At 44.5% G+C, this 18,512-nt stretch overlaps 1 protein-coding gene across 3 annotated transcripts in view; it reads right to left on the reverse strand.

The window, feature by feature from the left end:
* The window catches only part of hdac4 (histone deacetylase 4), an 81,816-nt gene that overhangs the window by 30,052 nt on the left and 33,252 nt on the right, over positions 1 to 18,512 (reverse strand). Inside the window, exons 1-6 of one of the 3 annotated variants that reach the window (XM_029135704.3) lie at positions 13,199 to 13,351; positions 7,234 to 7,440; positions 6,980 to 7,128; positions 6,428 to 6,578; positions 4,382 to 4,502; positions 3,395 to 3,513 (exon numbers count right to left, since the gene is read on the reverse strand). In XM_029135704.3, the coding sequence (XP_028991537.1) occupies positions 3,395 to 3,513; positions 4,382 to 4,502; positions 6,428 to 6,578; positions 6,980 to 7,128; positions 7,234 to 7,378 (685 nt within the window). In that variant the 5' untranslated portion in view covers positions 7,379 to 7,440; positions 13,199 to 13,351. Of the gene's footprint in view, positions 1 to 3,394; positions 3,514 to 4,381; positions 4,503 to 6,427; positions 6,579 to 6,979; positions 7,129 to 7,233; positions 7,441 to 13,059; positions 13,352 to 18,512 lie in introns of those variants that run through there. The other 2 variants (XM_029135703.3, XM_029135702.3) reach the window with 2 other exon arrangements.

Genomic DNA, 18,512 nt, shown 5'->3' on the forward strand with positions numbered 1-18,512 from the left:
TGGAACGCGGCACATTTGAGATCAGTTTATTCTGTCCTACGGGGAATTTTGGCAGTTTGACATTTCAACGTTACTGCTATGATTGTGATAATTATTAAAACATAGTATATTAAACAAGAACACAAAAAGACAGTGAGGCAAGGATTTATTGCCCTAGGAAGGTTTTTGAAACAAAGTAGCAGATTTTTGGTGGAAGAAGTGCACAACACACAAGTACTGTGGAAATGCAAGAACCCGGTCAAAAACAACCACTTCAAATGCTGTCACTGTAAGTACTAATCAGCTGAAATTTTACCTGTATGATTTATGAAGTTCAGATGTGCAAGTGGTCCACTAGAAAACCAGTATCACTACGAAGCTTTAGTGGAGTAAAAGTACCTCAAGTACCTCAAAATTGCGAATGTTTTGTTAGTTACAGTACATTCTGTTAAATCTGTGTTTATCACACAAGGGCTTTGGACTGATAGCGCTAGGAGCCACAGCGCTGAGGATTTGCTTGAAATGTTTCTTTTAAATGGGAAATGGGAAAAAATACCAATACCACCATCGATGTGGCTCTGATTTAATGATCTAATACAGTGCAGAAGCTGCCACCAACAACAGGGGACACCGTTCTCTCCTGTTATATACGTGCTCAAATCATGAAGAGGCAAAACATCATGCATATTCTAAGAAGAGGAGCTCGTGAAGACAAGCTCGTCCTCGAGGAGGACAATGAAGCAGCGAGACGAGGAGGCGGAGATGGAGCTCTAGTCACAACGGGACGTTTACCTCAGGACACAGTGACTTTGAAAGGTGTTAGTGCCGACTGGGCAAAAGCTCACCAGTGAGCACATGTGTGAAGGCACTCACTGCAGAAGCCCAGACTGGTTTTACTGCTGATGCTGGCACTTTCCCGTAGCCCTCTCTCTCCCCCGTTCCCTCGCCTCCCTCCATCCCCTCCTCTGTTTATCCCTCTTCAACTCCGGCATCTCGCTTTTATTGAGCCTTTGTCCCTACTGTTTGTTTAGTCAACAACGGGACTGTATCAGAATGTGGTGAAGGTGGACAATGGCCCCTTGCTACATCACACTGTACGTCACTGTCCTATTTCACCGTGATGATCCGAACATGAACCTGCAGCTCAGTGATTGTTGTAGGGGAACAGCGCGTTTCACTCTGGGAATCCTTTGCCCATATGCTGTCCAATACAACAACAAGGTCTGTCTTCATAATAGTGTCTAGAGCCGTACAGCACCTTATCCTTCTGATGGCATATCAATACTAGATTAAAACAACTCTATAAGTGGTGCTTAATATTTCAAATGGGAGTGAGGGAGGAAACTGGTTCTATGATGCAAAACATATTGATTAGCTGCTCGTCTGTTTTGACAGATGGGATTCCCGAGGTCTACGAGTCACGGCGGGGGAAGCCGTCCTGCTCTTCCACGGAAAGAGAGGGAGGCAGGGAAACTTGCAGTATGGGAATCAATAGAATGGATTTCTGAAACTCATCAGAGGAGTTTCCCAGAAATACCATATGTGGATGATGCATTAGATAGATGAGACAGACACAGACAAACAGACAGGTAAGTCCTACTGATACAGTAACACTAAAATAAACCAGCTCACATTGGATAGAAAATGTTTTTACAGCCTACTTTCATAAACTATGCTTTACGATTAAAAGCCAATTCCAAGTCACAGCTGTCCAAGGACATTTGTCTTAACATCCATCTCTGCTGCAGGTACTGTATGTATCTATATATATACAGTATAGAATATGAGCATAAGACACCCAAGCCCTCACTGCCATTTCTGCTCATAAGGAACCAATATAAAATGTACTCTCTGAGGCCTGAATTATTAATTGGTGAGGCCGGGTTTGTGGCATTATTCTGATTGTTATAGTAGGTAAAACTTTAGATGGAGCTGAAGCCATCATGTTCAAGCACGTCAAACTCCCCAATGTAACAAGAAATGTGGAAGCATTATGGTGCATATGGTTGTTTAAACATTCAGTGCACAGTATGGTATGAAAATGTGTGGGACAGTATGTGAAAGAGTGCTGGGGGAAAGGGGGTCACCCTGACAAATCAGTGTCTGTCATGAGGGCCTAACAGACTTCCTGTTACAGCATTCAAAGTGGCCCTCTGTGTTCTGAGGGCCATTATCACAGAGCTCCTTAAACGTGGACAATGAGGCCCTGTTGGGATAAACTGTATGCCTGAACCGGCCGCACAGAAAGGGAATTCTTAACGTACATCTGTAATTTACACGCATGCATGACCACTGGCAGGAGAGCAATGTGTGACAGCTCCGCTCGTCAGATCTGCGCAGAACTGTGGCGGCAGCTGCCAATCACGTCCTCCAGAGCACAGGCCTGCTCTGTCTTCAAGTCTAAACTGACCTATGTCTGTTCCCCGTTGACAAACAGCCATGTGACATAAGTGCACTCGGCTGTCTCTCATCACAACTAGCAAACACCACTCATTGCCTTTATTTGTCTTCTACTAGAATAAAAAGTACTACATGTGCTGTTGTGCCTGGTCAAACTGACAGTTGTGTTTATTTCTCAGCACCACGGGCGACTTGAGGCATTCCTGAATTACATCTAAGTGTCCCTGAAAGTTGAAACGTGCTGCCTGAGGTTGTGTGCCAGGCTAAATCTTCCCTGCCTCCAGCACACAGCAGGAGGGCAGGAGTGCAGAGTGCACAGAGTCCGGCCTCCAGCTGGGAGAGCAGGCAGACACTGCCAAAGCAGCTACTGATGCTGAGTGAATAATCATAGCTTGGCCGAACTTGACACGGACAGAACGGCAGAGGAATAATGGTCAGATGAGGTCCTGAAACACTTCCTAGAGCGGTCAACAGCATCGCCTACGATGTCTGTGAACAAGCCTGGCTCAGTTAGTTAGTATCTATTTGAATGAGTTGAAAACAGGGAAGCAGCCAACTGCCTTTAAATAGCCTTTTCCTCTTAGGAAGATTTGACATAGCCTAAATCAATTTATTATCGCCCCCTTGGGTGTAAAATCTGAAATAAAATAGCTTTTACTTGCGACATATCAGCATGAGCCTGTAGGTTTTTGGCATTTCACTGTTCAACTTCATTTAATACAAATATTACAGAATTCATGGTCTCTAAAGTTCTAATTTTAAATGGTTCCACTCAGCTTCCATTCATTTTCATTTATGATCATTTTTTGAAGAATATTTTAGGAGTTGTTCCTAATCCTCCACTGGCTGACTCCTCATACGCCTGACTTTGAAACTCAATAAGTCATTTCAATTGCTAATGCAGGGAAATGGAGATTAGGGCTCCCCGTTGGATGTGAAACGGGCGGCTGACTATAAGAGGAGAAGGAATATGGATCACAATACCTCAGTGAAGCCCTCTCACACCAATCTGTACCTGTTTTGCGCAGGGGGAAGTCGTCTTTCGAGTCATATGTGCCCAGTATGGGGTGGTTGTACGCTGACAGTGCTGTTTGGGGAGGGGAGCTCTGGTCCAAAGAGCTATGCTGGGTTTTTCTACAAAGGGATGTAAAGAAAATATATAAAAATCAGTTGTAGCGTTAGTACTGTAGCTCAGATGTCACACACAAAGACTGACTCCTAAAGTAAACACTTGAAACAACACAGGAGACTGTGGACAACAGTGTGAGGGCCACAGAGAAATGGTCTTGCAAGCTGAACGTATCCTCTGTTTTACTCACCTGTTCAAAACAAAACACAGAATGAAAATGAAAGAGAATGTAAGAGATGGAGGATGGGAAGCATGATGGGGCTAAAATAAATGCACGGAACTTCAGAAGGAGGCAGAGTCAATAAGGAACGCTGGTGGCTGTGATAGAGACATTCTTCTCTGCACTGATAGCTCAGTCTGGAAATTGTTCTGTCGTCTCCTACTTGGCAGAAATGCTCGAATGCTTAAAGCCTCTTCAAATATTTAAAGCGCAGCAGAGACGCCATTGTCTCTTCTCTCTCTACCCGCATCAAACGTCCTCAAACGCGAACGCACCTCAAAGAGAGCCAGCCGTCAGTCACGGCAACAAACGCAGACGTTCCTTCGACGTCTCGTCTGTAGTTTGACTCGGAGGCTAATGTTTAACGCATGCAGGGATTCGACGCCCACGCGCCGGTGGGTTCCCAACCCCACGGGGTTCACCACGTTCTAAGATGCTTTAGTGCTCCTCGTCCCTATGAGATTTACTGTGATGTTGTAGCCTTAATTGTAGCTTTATCACAGTCAACAGAAGCTGCTGTTTGATATCACGTAGACTCGCTTCCTGCTCCTCGCTTGTCAAATTATGTGTCAAATGTCATTTTATAACTTTGATTCAGGCTTCATTTTCAATTTGGTGTCGGTGGTTCTGTTGTGGTCGGCTGCGATACTCACCCATACCAGTAGCGCGGGTCGCTGGGCAGACAGTGGTTCAGATTTCGCTGAGCCAAGGCTTTCTTCTTGTTCAGGACAAACTCCTGGAGTCGCATCTTTACCTCTGTGCTGGCAACTGCACCTAAACACAGACACAGTTTGCAGATCACTACAACCAAACGCTGTCTTTCTGGGGGAGCTCTACTTCCAATGTCCGATCTGTGAACATTATCACCACATCCATTCCTGTTCTGACAGATAACGGCTTCGCGGCTACATCCAGAGTCCCCAAACTTACATCAGTGCTCAGGTGAAATTCCACTGAGATGACAGGCGCGCTAGGTACAGTAACCTGCCTCCAACACACACATCATGACTTTTACTCCGCTCCCAGTCTCTCCTCAATTACCACCCTCATTCTACAGCTACAAACAAACTGTCCGGGGGCGGGAGTGCTGCTGGTGGTGGTGGGGAGGGGAGGCAATGAAAGACCAAGGAAAAATATGAGGAAGTGAGAGAGGAAAGCGAAAGAAGGGGACAAAAAATGGGTTTCACTGTGAATGTGAGGGCGCGATAACAGGTGAAGTGTCAAGCTTGAGATAAAAGGTGGTTGGAAAAAGGAGGATGTGAATGTGACAACTGCTAATATGTTCTCCCTAAATCACAGTGCAGCCAGAAGTGCTGACATTCCAATATGTCTGCTCTGCCACTGAAGCAAATTGGCTTTTATGAGACTGCCTTCTATGCAATTTACTGCAGTACTTAACAAAGCTTTCTCTGTTCACAACCCGGCGCTCGCTCCACACAAACTGGAAGCTGATTCTGCCGGCGCAGGAAACGGTACAGAAGGAAACAAACACTGACCAGCCGACAGCCATGCAGTGCTATAATAACAACAATCACAGTCACACACAATCTGCATGCTGATGAGGTCTGTTTAATTCATTATTATCCTCAAAGGGATAATCAGTGCACTAATCATGCTCTCATCATACTACTTTTCATATTAGCATATTTTATTAAACAATTTGAACGTTTTACTGTAACTTTTCAAAATTAACTTTGATTACGTTTAAATATGCACATGCATGCAGCAGTGTCCAAACCAAGAGCACATTTCTGTTTCTCTGCATTCAAGGGCCTTGATTTGGAAACGTTTCAGAACTTTTCCTATTCTGTCACAGATCTCTTCTCTCCATATCCATAAACATCCTCGCCACCAACCTGCTCACCTGTTCCTTATTGCCCCATCAGCTGGTCAAATCTCTGTGTGGCTTTGCAGCATTTATAAAGCTCTTTCACTGTCACTGCCTCCTTTCATCTGACACACGTTATAATAAAGATCGTCCATGTTCTACACTTAGAACGGGGTCTGACTTTTGCATCCTGTGCAAAAAGTGCTGTATACTATTCAGTAACACTGGGTGAAGCACCTTGCTGCTTTTCACAACAAGGCATCTGTACATGCTTTACACAGGCATTCATAACATGCATGGTGACTTATATTTATGTTGTGCAAAACAATTACAGGAACAAGAACAGGCTCAGTTCAAATAACAGCAGTACAGATGCCACAGGATCCAGACTCACTTCAGCATCGATAGGAGTTGTTTAATCGTCCAAAAGAATAACAGCATGGAAGAATCATTTTGATTCATTGAGGCTGTTAGGGGCACGATTCTCCTGCTTGTTTAAATATTAAATACTAAACTACATCCCAAAATGCTCTTCAAGCTCCCTCAGACATCTTACTCTGATCGCTCCCTGTGGTGAGTTCAAGGTCAGCTGCAATAATATGACTGAGCCTCACCACAGTTACAGAGATTATCGGCAGTGTTCAGCTTGGTTTGAGGCATGTTTGTGACACTATCACACCACCACCATTCAGCCACATCATATGACCTAAATGTCACTTTAACGATTGTTACACTTGCTTTACGCTCACATCCTCTATCACCACTGGTCTGATGCTCATTGGGTCACTGTTACCACAACAACACACTACATCTCAGACAAGACAATGGTTGCTGATATCAGGAATCAATCTGTCGGACTGTTGCTACTTACTCTCTTGTCCCCTCTCCTTGTTTTTGAGCTGCTGCAGTTTGTGTTCCCGCTGCTGCTTTTCCAGCTGCTGCTCGTGACGATTCTGCTCCATCTTCCTCTGATGTTCCAAGAGCTCCTGTTGGTGCTTGAGTGCCAGTAAATCCTGTTGGTGCTTGTGCAGAGGCAGAAAAAAAGATTATTAATAATTATATTATTATAAATAATAAACAATAAATAACCAACAAAGGCTGTAAAGCTATCATTCAATAGGTAGCTTTTATTCAATGTCATCAGGGTTAAGGCCGAATATGGGACCATGCTAACCTGGCGTATAAGGACTGAAAACAGCAATGGCTTTATCAGTGTTTAGTGGAGTTATATGCCTAAAAATATACAATAAATGCAATAAAAACATCACACACCCAAGGTTCAGGTCTTCCCAATGAGATGATGTACCAGCAAAATACTGTCAACACACTCACTTCACTGATATGCTTGTCCTTACAAGCCCAGTGCAGACCCAAAGCCCTCAACCAGATGGGATGAGAGCACCTATATCTCCCTCCACCTCACCTTGATGTGTTCCTGCAGCTGGGCTTCATGTTGTCGCGACAGCTGTTCATGCTGCCTCTGGAACTCTGCAATCAGTAGTTGTCTCTGGAGCTGCTGCTTGTGTTTGAGTGCCACGAGCTCCTGCTGCAGCTGCTGCTGGTCCTGGTGGCCTGTATCAAGATATGCAGTCTTTACCTTAAGCATCCGGAGTGTTTGTAGTAATTACCCAGCATTCCACATACTGTAGAACACAAGACAAGATCAGCCCTGCTTACTATTGGTCGGCCCGCGGCCTGGCTCCGTGGATGCGGGACAAGCCGTGGAGGCAGGGGGCGTAGGGTGAGGTTGGGGAACCAGGCCGAAGGGGGACTGTTGCTGGTGACGGTGGTGATGAGAATGGTCCACTACGCGCAGGTCCATGGGAAGGATGGCTGTAGTGTTGGAGGGCACCTGCGTGGGCAGTGCTGCTGCGCTGACGTCCACTGAAAGAGAAGAAAGCCAAAAGGAGAGTGAGACAGGACAGAACAGTACGAGGGTGGAGGCTTTGAGAGAACATGCAGCATCTACTGTAAGAATTTACAATGCAGGTTACTGGCCTCATTGCACAAATGTCTGTGCAACAGATCTATAAATACAGGGCATCCTGCACGGAGTGTTGCACGCCTGCTTCTTTCCAGTGAGGAGATTACTATCTTAGCCTAAATACGCGCCTGTGTACAACATGTTTAACTGCATGCATGTCTGTACAGTGAAGATGTCAACTCCGACAGCAGATTTTTCTGTGGGTCATTGAGTTCAACCTGGCAGGAAAAACTGAATTCTTACTACAGTGAATGTCAACATAAATCTACGCCCAATGTTATCAAATTAAACAAAGTGTGGGAAAGCAGAAAACACTGCAATAAAACATGAATGAAGTCAAAGATTATTGTATAAAGTCCTTTAAGAGACAAACAGATATCGCTGATGTAAATAAAACCAACAGACGCAGGTTATATCAGCTGCCTGGACTCTGCAAAAATACCATAAGAGGCACTGAACTGCTTGTAATGTTGGCAAACAAACATCTGTTTTGGGTTTTTTTCTGAGTTGTAGACGTTGGCGATAAGAGGATTAGCAAAACACCAAAAACAAAAAAATCTGCCTGCGATTTAGCGCCAGAGATGATGTGGGGGACAGACGGTGCAGTGATGGGAGCAAAGTGGGCCGGAGGCTTCGCTCGTATACAACAATCACACACATCACGGACACAGTGTCCAAACACTGTGTCCGTATTCTGTGCACATGAAGCGACAAAAAAAAGCGACAAGCAAATATGCAGGGTTAGAGTGATGAGACATGGCAGGAGGACACAAAAACAATCCCCCGCGCAAAATGAGTTCTGCAGCAGGGATTTGCTGACACACACTCGCTTACTGTCCTCATGTGTGTGTGTGTGTGTGTGTATGTTTTGACTGTGTGTGCGTGAGCAGTTATGCTGACAGTAAACAGTGTGTGTGAGTTTGGTGTCGTCTGAAGCAAAAAGACAGGTTGTGTCGGATGTTAAAGCAGGTAGAGTTGAGGAAATGTGGACAACAACACACAGCAAATACAAATAAACACAACTGTGACGATGCATGATAAGACATATTGTACCATCCTACTGTACATGGAACAGACAGTAAAGCCACACTCAAAAGTCCACAACCTCAAATATGAACTGTTTGTTTTACGGTCCAAATGCTGCTTTATCTGACTGATTCCAGCGAGCAGCGTTGGCCTGTAAGTGTTGGGGAAACACAGAAAAAGCTCCATCTCTGCCTCAACATGTTGGACATGAATATTAAGTATTCATGTAATCAGATTATTTTTCCAAAAACAGGCAAACATCGCAACAGCTCACGCATTAACACAGGGAAAGCCGAGCTAAATCCCTGCTAAATTCAAACCCTGTAACTGGAAGAAGGCGTAACGTTTCAATCTAAAACTGGCTATTGGTTAAACATACTGGAGATGGTTATTAATGATACTGGGAGCTTTATTGTGGAGTGATGATAGATGATAAACCTAAAAGCCAATAAACTATCTGCAACAAGAAAATTCTAGATTTGTGCTTGATATTTGATCTGGAGATTACCCCCCTGTGCATTAATATCAATCAATCTGTGCAGATCCAGCCTGGGCCATGAAAGTCCCCCCTGCCACTCATCAATACCCTGAAACCCCCAGTACCCGAGCACCTCGCCTACCTATCATGTATGCTCTGGTTTCCCCAGTGACCAATGAGGTGGCGATGGAGTTGCAGTTACTTGCTGAGATAGCCAATGACAACTTTGGTACCGGGCAGGTTTTGAGTGCTGGAAAGGAAACTTGATACCACCCAATGGGCCAAGCTGGGAGAGGAGAAAGGGTGTGGCCATCCCAGTGCCAGACATGCTGGTGCTTTACTGGTGTGTGAGTGTTTAATTGTATCCCTTTACTTGTAAGAACTTGTTTTCGAGATGGATGTTATAAGAAGCCATTTTTGTTGTCTGATAAAAGAGCTACAGTACATGTTTAATTATACAACAAGTCTTAATAGGCTGACTTATTACACAACCATGCTCTCGATGTGCAGCACAGTTTATCGGGACCTTTTACACAGTAACAGGTAATAAGAGTTCAATCAAATCTTTTCTTCTCTTGTACGTGTGTTCAATAACTCCTTGACCTCTGACTAACGAACTATGATGAACATTAGGAAACCAATGAAAACAGAAGCATGTCACATAGGCTTCACAAAGGCTGTTCTTCTCACAGTAAAACAGCAGCTCCACCCAACAGAGGCCACCTTAAAAGAAGACAACACACACCCTCTAAGCTTCACTTTTCCCATGCAGCCCATGGGAAAAATGACAAGAGGTAATCCATGACGTCTGATGACTTTTATTACTAAAGACTTTAATAAGCAACAACGCCCCCAAGTCTCCTGCCAGGCCTGAAACTTTGCCTTCCTGAAGCTTTTGAATTGCAAAAACATTGACAAAATAATAATTGAATTAATAAGAAGATATCATAAACATTGATGAGACAATTTTTTTATATAGTTCATAATCTTTATATGTTGTTCTTGTCTTTTATTGTCTCTTGGCTAAGTATTAAAGAAAAAGCAGCTGCTATGAACAAACCAAGTTTCTTTGGGGGAGCGATGGAGGAAATTTCTGTTTCCAATGTTATTCTTGAATGTGTACGTTTGATGCCGCTCACTTACAGAGCAGCGACCAATGACTTTAAGGCTGAAACGGGGAATAAAAACCAAAAGCAAAACAAACAAACAAACAGACAAACAACCTAATTACAACCACTTATGCTAAAGCTGAGGGGCTTGGAGTGCAGGCGGCACGGAGAGACAGAGACGGTGAAGGAGCGGGAGGGTGGTGTAATTACTGCTCAAACTGGCTCCTTAGACTCTAACAACGCTGGCTCCCCCCATTAGGACGGCACCGACAGCCAGCGCTAGCTGCAGATTGTGATGTTACTGTAGTTACACAAAGCCCCGCGCAGCAGCGTTCAAAGCCTTATTAGATAACACTGGCGGATTTACTGTGTGTCAACACCACAGCCTGTATCTGAACCACACAGACCTGTTTGAACTATTGAAGTTCCTGGAGTAAATGTTCCTGCTTGTTAGGCTAAATGTACTCTATGCGATGTGGTGAAAGAGAGAAGCATTTAGATTAAAGATGATGCAGGGTGTTGACATACAAAACTGACCAAAACTCAACATTATCAAAATTTATAGGTGTGTATTTTTAGCATCATGTTCTGGCAAATTTAAATGTTGCTTTTTAAAATATCTGACCCCCGCAGGAAACGCATCTGTGTCACGTCTGTCTGACACTTCGCGGTCAAAATGACCCGCGGCTGCAGGACGGCAGCCGCAGACGACGGAACCGGCAGCGCTGCTATCAATGACCGCTCCCGGAGGCATGTTTACAGTAAACACAGCTCTGCGGAGCAGCCGGGCGAACGGGGCGGCGCACGGCGCACGGCGCCCACCGGGGTGCAGACACCTGCAAAGTGATTAGGCTGCATTACAAGCGTGGCACTCCGTGAATGTGGCGTGACGTTGCGGTGCCGAGCCAACGCGAGGAGAGGCGCTTGCACAAGCTGACTCGCCCTATCGGCCCGGCGCGCGGCAACGCAAACATTCCTGCTGCAGGCATGGCTGAACTCTGGAGAACACAGGCATTTACAGAGCAAAACCGGCACTTCAGTTTCATTGCAGTGATTTATATACGGATGGAAAGTCCCCAATACGTGCAAAGAAGCGCACGGCAGAGGCTTTGCTAAATGCAATTAATGATCATTTTTTCTAAGTGACAAGTAAATAATTTGGAAATATTTCCAGTTCAGTAGGTTCTAAAATTCTGTCCAAATTTTGCACCAGCTCAGGATTATTATAGCTGTGAAGGACCATAAAAGGTATGAAGAGCGGAAGTGAGATAAACTCTGTTTAGTTCCATTCAGGAAATTGTGTTTCCTTTGTTAAAGCCCCACAGAGTCGCGAGGTTTCCCTACTGCAGGCATGATGATGTGAAATCTGGCTGAACTCACCGCAGACCAACACAAACACGACTGGTGAGATGTCAGCCTGCGAATCCTCTCCTCTCCCCCTCATCTGTTCACCAATCACCCTCCTAGGCCCACTGCCAGACTCCCTCACTCTCCTCTCACCCGCTTCTGCCACGATCAGGCAAAGATTATGGATCACATACAAGAAGTTATTTATAGAGCAGAATTCCCAAGGGAGCTCCTTGCACCACAGGGGCATCTGTGCACTCAGACAAAGGCCCATGAGTGTAGGAGGGACAGAACGCATACATTACAGTAATGCCTTTCACTTAAAAGTGGTGAGCAATGTTGTGAGCAATAAAAACAAAATCACCTACACATTCTAATGGCACGGTGCATGCAGAAGTATGAGGATGACACACACACACACACACACACACACACACACACACACACACACACACACACACACACACACACACACACACACACACACACACACACACACACACAGGTGCTGTCGAAGGAGGGAAGCAAACACCATGGCGACTGGATGGGATTGTGGCCAGTGGTTGGTTGGACAAGAGAGGAGGGGTGTGTCTATAAGCAGAAGGGCAGCCAATGATGGCGGGCCGCTAATTCACAAAACTGTCTGCCTGTGCATTTAGTTCAATGCCTTGCTATCAGGTTTGGGACCATGTATAGATTCTCTCGAGCCAATATGACTGAATAAACTCCACTGGGTTAAAGCTTCAAAAGTAAACAAGTCATTTACAGATTTTTTGACCCAGTGTTTTCAGTTTCGTATACTCCACCTGAGGTTTTGTGACTTGTACAACAAGACAGAAGATGAAGAAGAGAACGTGGCACATTAGTGTAAGTGTAAGGAAAAGTGTGGAAAATTAAATCTGGCAAAAAGCTGAGTCTCAAATGACTGTTTACTACTGACAGTTCAGCTCAAATATCTGAGGACAGACTTCTACCAGTTTAAGCACATGTTCTATGATTGTGTAATCTTCTGCAAGTTTATAACAGTTGAGCAATCAATGACTGCCTTTACAATCACACACTTTTTTAAAAAAAAACATAGTTTTAGGTAGTTCCTACATATCCCCAACACACAGACATGCACACAATAGCCTGTGGGGAAGGAAAGACACGACCACTGCCATCTGCTCCATTCAGTTCCAGGCTGCACTGAGTGGTGCTGATCAAATATCTCAATACATCAGTACCATTCAGTAAACGCTGTCACTACTCGACGCTGCACACCCACACAGCGGATGAACATTTGCGCGCACGCACGCACGCACGCGCGCACACACACACACACACACACACATACACACACACACACACACCAAGTGAGCACGAAACAAAAAATGACAAGAATCCATACGCTAAGTGAGTTTCATGACACAGCAAGGCAGATAAATCACACGCACACTCAACGGGACGCGCAAATTATGCAGAGTCCTAGAAAAAGTCCCGCTGAACAACATATACACACATGGGCACTATCCAGACCAACAGAAATGTGTGCACAACAACTACTGTAGAGCTCTTACCCATCAGCTGTGCTGTGCTGTGCTGTCCGCCTGTTGTGCGATTGTATTTATGTGTGTGCGCTGTACGTCAGTAGCCAAAAGTGTGGCCCCGAGCGAAGCTGTAAAGTCCACGGCGGCGCAACGGATACGACCGACCCACCTGGTTGTCGTAGCGAGAGCAAATCTCCACTTCCCAGTCGCTCACACTCTGTAGCTTCTCTCCGCTCCTCTCACTGACGTGCTTTGCTCTGCCCTCCGGCTGCCACTGTCTCTCCCTCCCTCTGGTCCCCTCCCACTCGCTCGCTCACTCGCTCTCACTCTCGCTCGCATGCTCTCCCTCGCTCAGTGACATCAGAGGGCAGTCTTGGGCATGTTGAGCATTTTATGGGAGTCTCTCCCTCGCCGTCTCTCGATCAGAGAAGAGGAAGAGACGTTATGGCTGCGCAAATGCCTTCTTTTATGCTGTTTAATGTGAGCACAGCCCAGTGCTGTCGCTGAACACATTTTGGCTCTCCCTCTGTAAAACCCACCCACTCATTAACAGCCCAACGGCACAGTCACTCGTTCCACAGTAGATTTGATGATAATGGATGCCCCTTGGCCTTGGAACACTTGAAAAGCACACAAGATACGTGGATCAGATCGTCTGTCTGTCCAATGTGCACACAGCACATGCAACTTCCTGTAAGTGACTTACAGAGCAACTACATATAAAGATTCTTAATACGACCATGTTTGAAATATCTAAGAAGCTGCAGTACAATGAGCAATTAAGGTGATTAAGGACCAACTATTAGGTAGCATCAGATGCCACCATTGTCCTCCTTGTCATACTGTATGCCTAACATTGATCTTATTGTCATATCAATGCGCAATTTAATACTAGACCAGTAGGAGTTCATTAAAACTGGCATGCTGGAAGAGACTGCTGCATAAATGAATCTTGACGTGTACTTGTAAGAATGCACCTTCATATTAATGCAAAAATCCTCAAATCCATGCATGTGAAACAGCAGTTACTTTAAATAGCCTTGGAAAATAACCAAGAAGCAACCAAGACATTTTAGAAACTCGTCTCAGTTAAGGTAACTGGGTTCCTTGTTTACATAATGTTTACCAAAGTTCAGAAACACAAAACAGAAGTAAATTATCTCAGTGTATGTAAAGATTTTGTGTGGGCATCATGTGTGTTTGACATGTATGTGTGTGTTGGAGCTATTTTTGAAGTTCACCGTAGAATCCAGGAAACCAAGGTTTGTTTGATCAGACAGTGCACCCACACCTGGTTGCAATAAAGGTCTGCGTTATCAGCTCGCTGTTTGGTGTTGACGTCAAAGGCTTAGCAAAGCTTCAGCAGCCATGACTGATAACAGCTTGTGCTACTGAGCCAAACCCACAATGACCACACACACACACACACGCACAAAAAACACCTGTTCATTTTTAGAACAGGGAGATTTGCCACAGGGGAAGGCAATGACCAGACTGTGACACTCTGTAGATAAGCACCTATTGAACTTTGTAGGGAGAAAAAAAAATCAATGTATGGACATCACGTTAGTTGAAAAGTGTTCAAAGATCAGCGGCAGTAAGTTGGCATCTTGTCCGGCAAAGAAAAAACACATGGGTGCGTGTGGTCAGCTGTGTAAGAAGACTGTGACACGGAGGAATGCACATCACGCAAGCATCTGAAATAACCACATCCAGGTGAGAGTGAAAGTGTGCGGATGTGATCCTGTGCCGTCTACAACTCCAGTCACAAACCACTTTCAGGAAAAAGAATGCCAAGCATCTGAAAAAGGCAGAATATGTACTACAGTACAGAATGAATGGACACGCCTTTTAGTGCCCACTCACACATATTTAACCACAAGAAGCTGTCCTTATGTCTTGTGGTTAAAATGTTAATACCACTGTCAAATCTAGACTCTCTGCTTCAAACACACCAGTCCACCAAAGTAAAATTTAAACAAAAAACACAGATGTTAAGCATGTTGCTTACAGATCTTTGGTCTCAATACGAAATTAGAAGAGCCAAGTAGGCGTTGGTCTGTTTCCAGAACCAGACGAAAGACGACGAGTGTGTGCAGTAAGACCCTTGGAATGTTCAGTATACAGGCTTTGACAGAGCGGTGTACGCATGAAACAATATTAATGAAAGTGTGTGTGAAAGCGTGCATGCAGGTCGATGTGTGACCTGTAGACAGGACGGCGAATGTTTATGTGAAGCGGGATTTCAGCAGTTATTTTCAACGGCCCGTGAGAGAAGCAGACAGATAAGTAAGCATATCTGAGATAAATAACTCGTGTAGCTATCGCCTTCAGACTGCCTGTGCATGCGCTTTAAATAATGCATGTGGCATAATGATTGCAAGGCATGCTGAAGTACACACTATGGCAGCCAGGCAGACAGGGCTGATGAATAAGTAATGGGCGGCGTCCGCCTCATAAAGTATACACATGTGCGCACACACCCGCGAGCATGCGTTGGAACCGTAACCACAGGCCGGGCCGCGCTCAGGGGACGGGAAGAGACAGCGGCTCTTATTTTTGTACCTTCTTAAGCTCTTGTCTCCCCTCTGCTCTCAGCGGTGGGGGGGACAGAGAGGGGGGGAGGAGAGAAGGAGCCCCAGACCAGACTCCAAAACATGTGAGATACTGTGTCCTTTATTATTGATTCGGGTTATTTATAATACACATCTCAGTCCCAGTGCAACCTTTTTATACCAGTGTCTGTCTGACGCATCATTGACTGGGAGCCATGGTGTCTCAAAATAAAAAGGGTTTTAGGCCCATTTCATGCCGTCATTATTGTTGAGCTTGTGTGCACGGTGATTTGCATTATTATCGTTGATGAGGAACAAAACATACATACACACAGCCAATATATGTGACCATTCACCAACTACAAAGAAGCCTTTGTGCATGAACGAATAAAAGCGGCATGTTGTTCTACAGCTACAGGTGCATTTATGCAGAATTCCTTTTCTCAGGTGTGGAAGAAACCACTGCACCAGCCACAGATACATACAGTACTGTACAGAAGACACCCTGGTTAGAATAGAATATTTAAATTCTCCTTGCTGTCATTAAAACGCTGTGTGTATCCGTCACACCTTCATTCAGAACAGACTGTGACTGTGACAAACATACGTATTAAGATACAGTTTGTTTGTCATCATACCTACATATAATAGGCAATAACATGTGAAATACATAAATAAAACATGGCCACAGGGTAGGAAGTGATCAAATTTTATTCAAAGTTCATATCTTTATCAACACTGGAATCTCGGAATATAGTATCTTCACAACACGCACTTTACGAAACATTTCTGTACTGTTTTCTTTGCATTTGTTAGGGACAGCAAACAAAACTGCTGTATTATTGGTTAGACGTGTGCTTGTTTCTGTGAAATTGGTGATGTGATGCAATTTTATGTTTCCCAAGTCAAGAAAATCAAATCAACTCTTAACCTTCAAATCTTCAATAGGTCTGTGAATCTCTTTACTTAAACCCACCCATTTTATTACAAATCCAGCCCAAGAGCAATTTTGCTGGAGGCTGCCTATCTGATGTAAATAGGCTACAGTAACACAACTTCTAAAATAAGCTCAGGAGAAGCAACGGCACCTATCAGTTCTAAGGGAAACCTCAAATCATCGCACTTTTAAAATACCCTCCTAAAAACCAGACGAGGCGAAGAAGGCTCTGCGCTGCAGTGGGGGAGCTCCGTTCATTCATATTTTACATCCCCCGTGTGCCTCAGTGGTAATGCCTCCCCAGTCTGTGCCAAGCTCGCAGCAGACAGACAGACAGAGAGCCATTAGCTGTCGGCATTGCTAAGCTCAACTTATAAGAGACGTCAGTTTACAGCCCTGTTCCTCACGCACTTAAAATCACATGGGTCACTTGAATGCCCCACAGCACCGACGCTGGATCAACAAAGGCGACGCTGCCTATACGGGCCTCAGTGTTGTCAGTAGTGATGACAGACATATGACAGTAAAAATGTGGGACTGCATTAATGGGAAATACAGGCTTTGTTTAAGTTCCACCAGAAGAAGATCAAAAGTGTTTGCTTTTACTTTGGAACAAATCTGGTGAAGGATCTTGGAATATGCCTATTGTTCACTCTGTTATAAGAAAGAGAAGAGAAAGTTCATCTTGAAGTTACTATACGGTTATTCTGTCATGTGCCCAGTTCTCTTGACCCCACTTAGAAAGCCAGAGCACATAATGGAAGACAGAAAGCACTGTAGCTCTATTTCTTGTCCTAAGCGAGCCTGTGGTAAAACGCAGTCTATCACCGACGGCCGCGTTGTATCTATTCGGCTGCAGGCTTCGCTGTAATGAACTCCTCTTTCCGGAGCGTGGAAGGCCAGCCTCTGGTCACCGTGGTGTTGCTGGCCACAAGCTAGAAACCCCTCACAAGAGCAAAACAACGGTCTGGACCCCGGAGTGGTCATTCATAATAGATATGTTCCAAAGGCTCTTCTAGGCCCATCTGGTCCTGCTAAGGCTTTTAAAAGCCTCCACACAACGCACCTCTGCATTAACAAATGAGTTTAACAGGAAGTGAAAGGGCAAGGCTCGGCCAGAGTCAAATAAAATAGTTATCATTAAACTTTAACATTGTTTATTAACTGGACACGGCAGTCGGAAACTATTTGCATTGACATTAGAACTTGTTGATACCCAAGATATCTGCTAAAATGTTAAAAGATGAAGGTAAAAGAGTTGAACAGAGCTCTGCAAAGTGACACTGCTGACCTATGAGGTAACAGAGACCCTGGAGAGCTCAGACATGGAACAAGAGTTTTAGTCGTGCCACTCCTGCTTATTTCCACTCTGGAAGTACAACGTGAACCACAGACGTAAAATCATTTAGTAGAAGGTACAAACATGAGAATATAAATATAAATAAACGTAATATAATAGTCATTTTTACTACCGATAAAATATAAGGGTGAAAACACAAGTTATGCTTTGAATTTTGTCAGCACAAGACAAATACCTTTAAAAAAACCTTATGGATTTTGTATGTATTTACCCACTGACTCTCTCACTGTCTTGCTTTTCTCAAACACGACCGAAAAGCCAAGACGGCAAAACACACCGGCGCATATGCAATATTCATGACATGGCAACGTGGTAAAATCTATTTCACTGTTCAGCATCCACATAAGCCCAAAGTCACACTCATACGAGGCCCGTCCGGCTATGGCTGTCAGAATAATGGCACTGATGCAGGCAAAGTAGGTTAAGGCATTGCCTGTTCTGCTGGAAGACAAAAAACAAGTCTGCCTTTGAGCACTTTGCCATACTGCCATATGTGTGTGTGTGTGTGTGTCATAACGGCCACTACCTCGGGCCATGTCTGGAGATATAATTAGGTACTGCTACACTGCCTTGAATTCCCTTCAAGTCAAAGCTTTCTCTCCAAATAAAACCTAATTTCACCTCTGCTCTT

This window comes from Betta splendens, chromosome 21 (genome assembly GCF_900634795.4).
Source record: "Betta splendens chromosome 21, fBetSpl5.4, whole genome shotgun sequence".
NCBI lineage: Eukaryota > Metazoa > Chordata > Actinopteri > Anabantiformes > Osphronemidae > Betta > Betta splendens.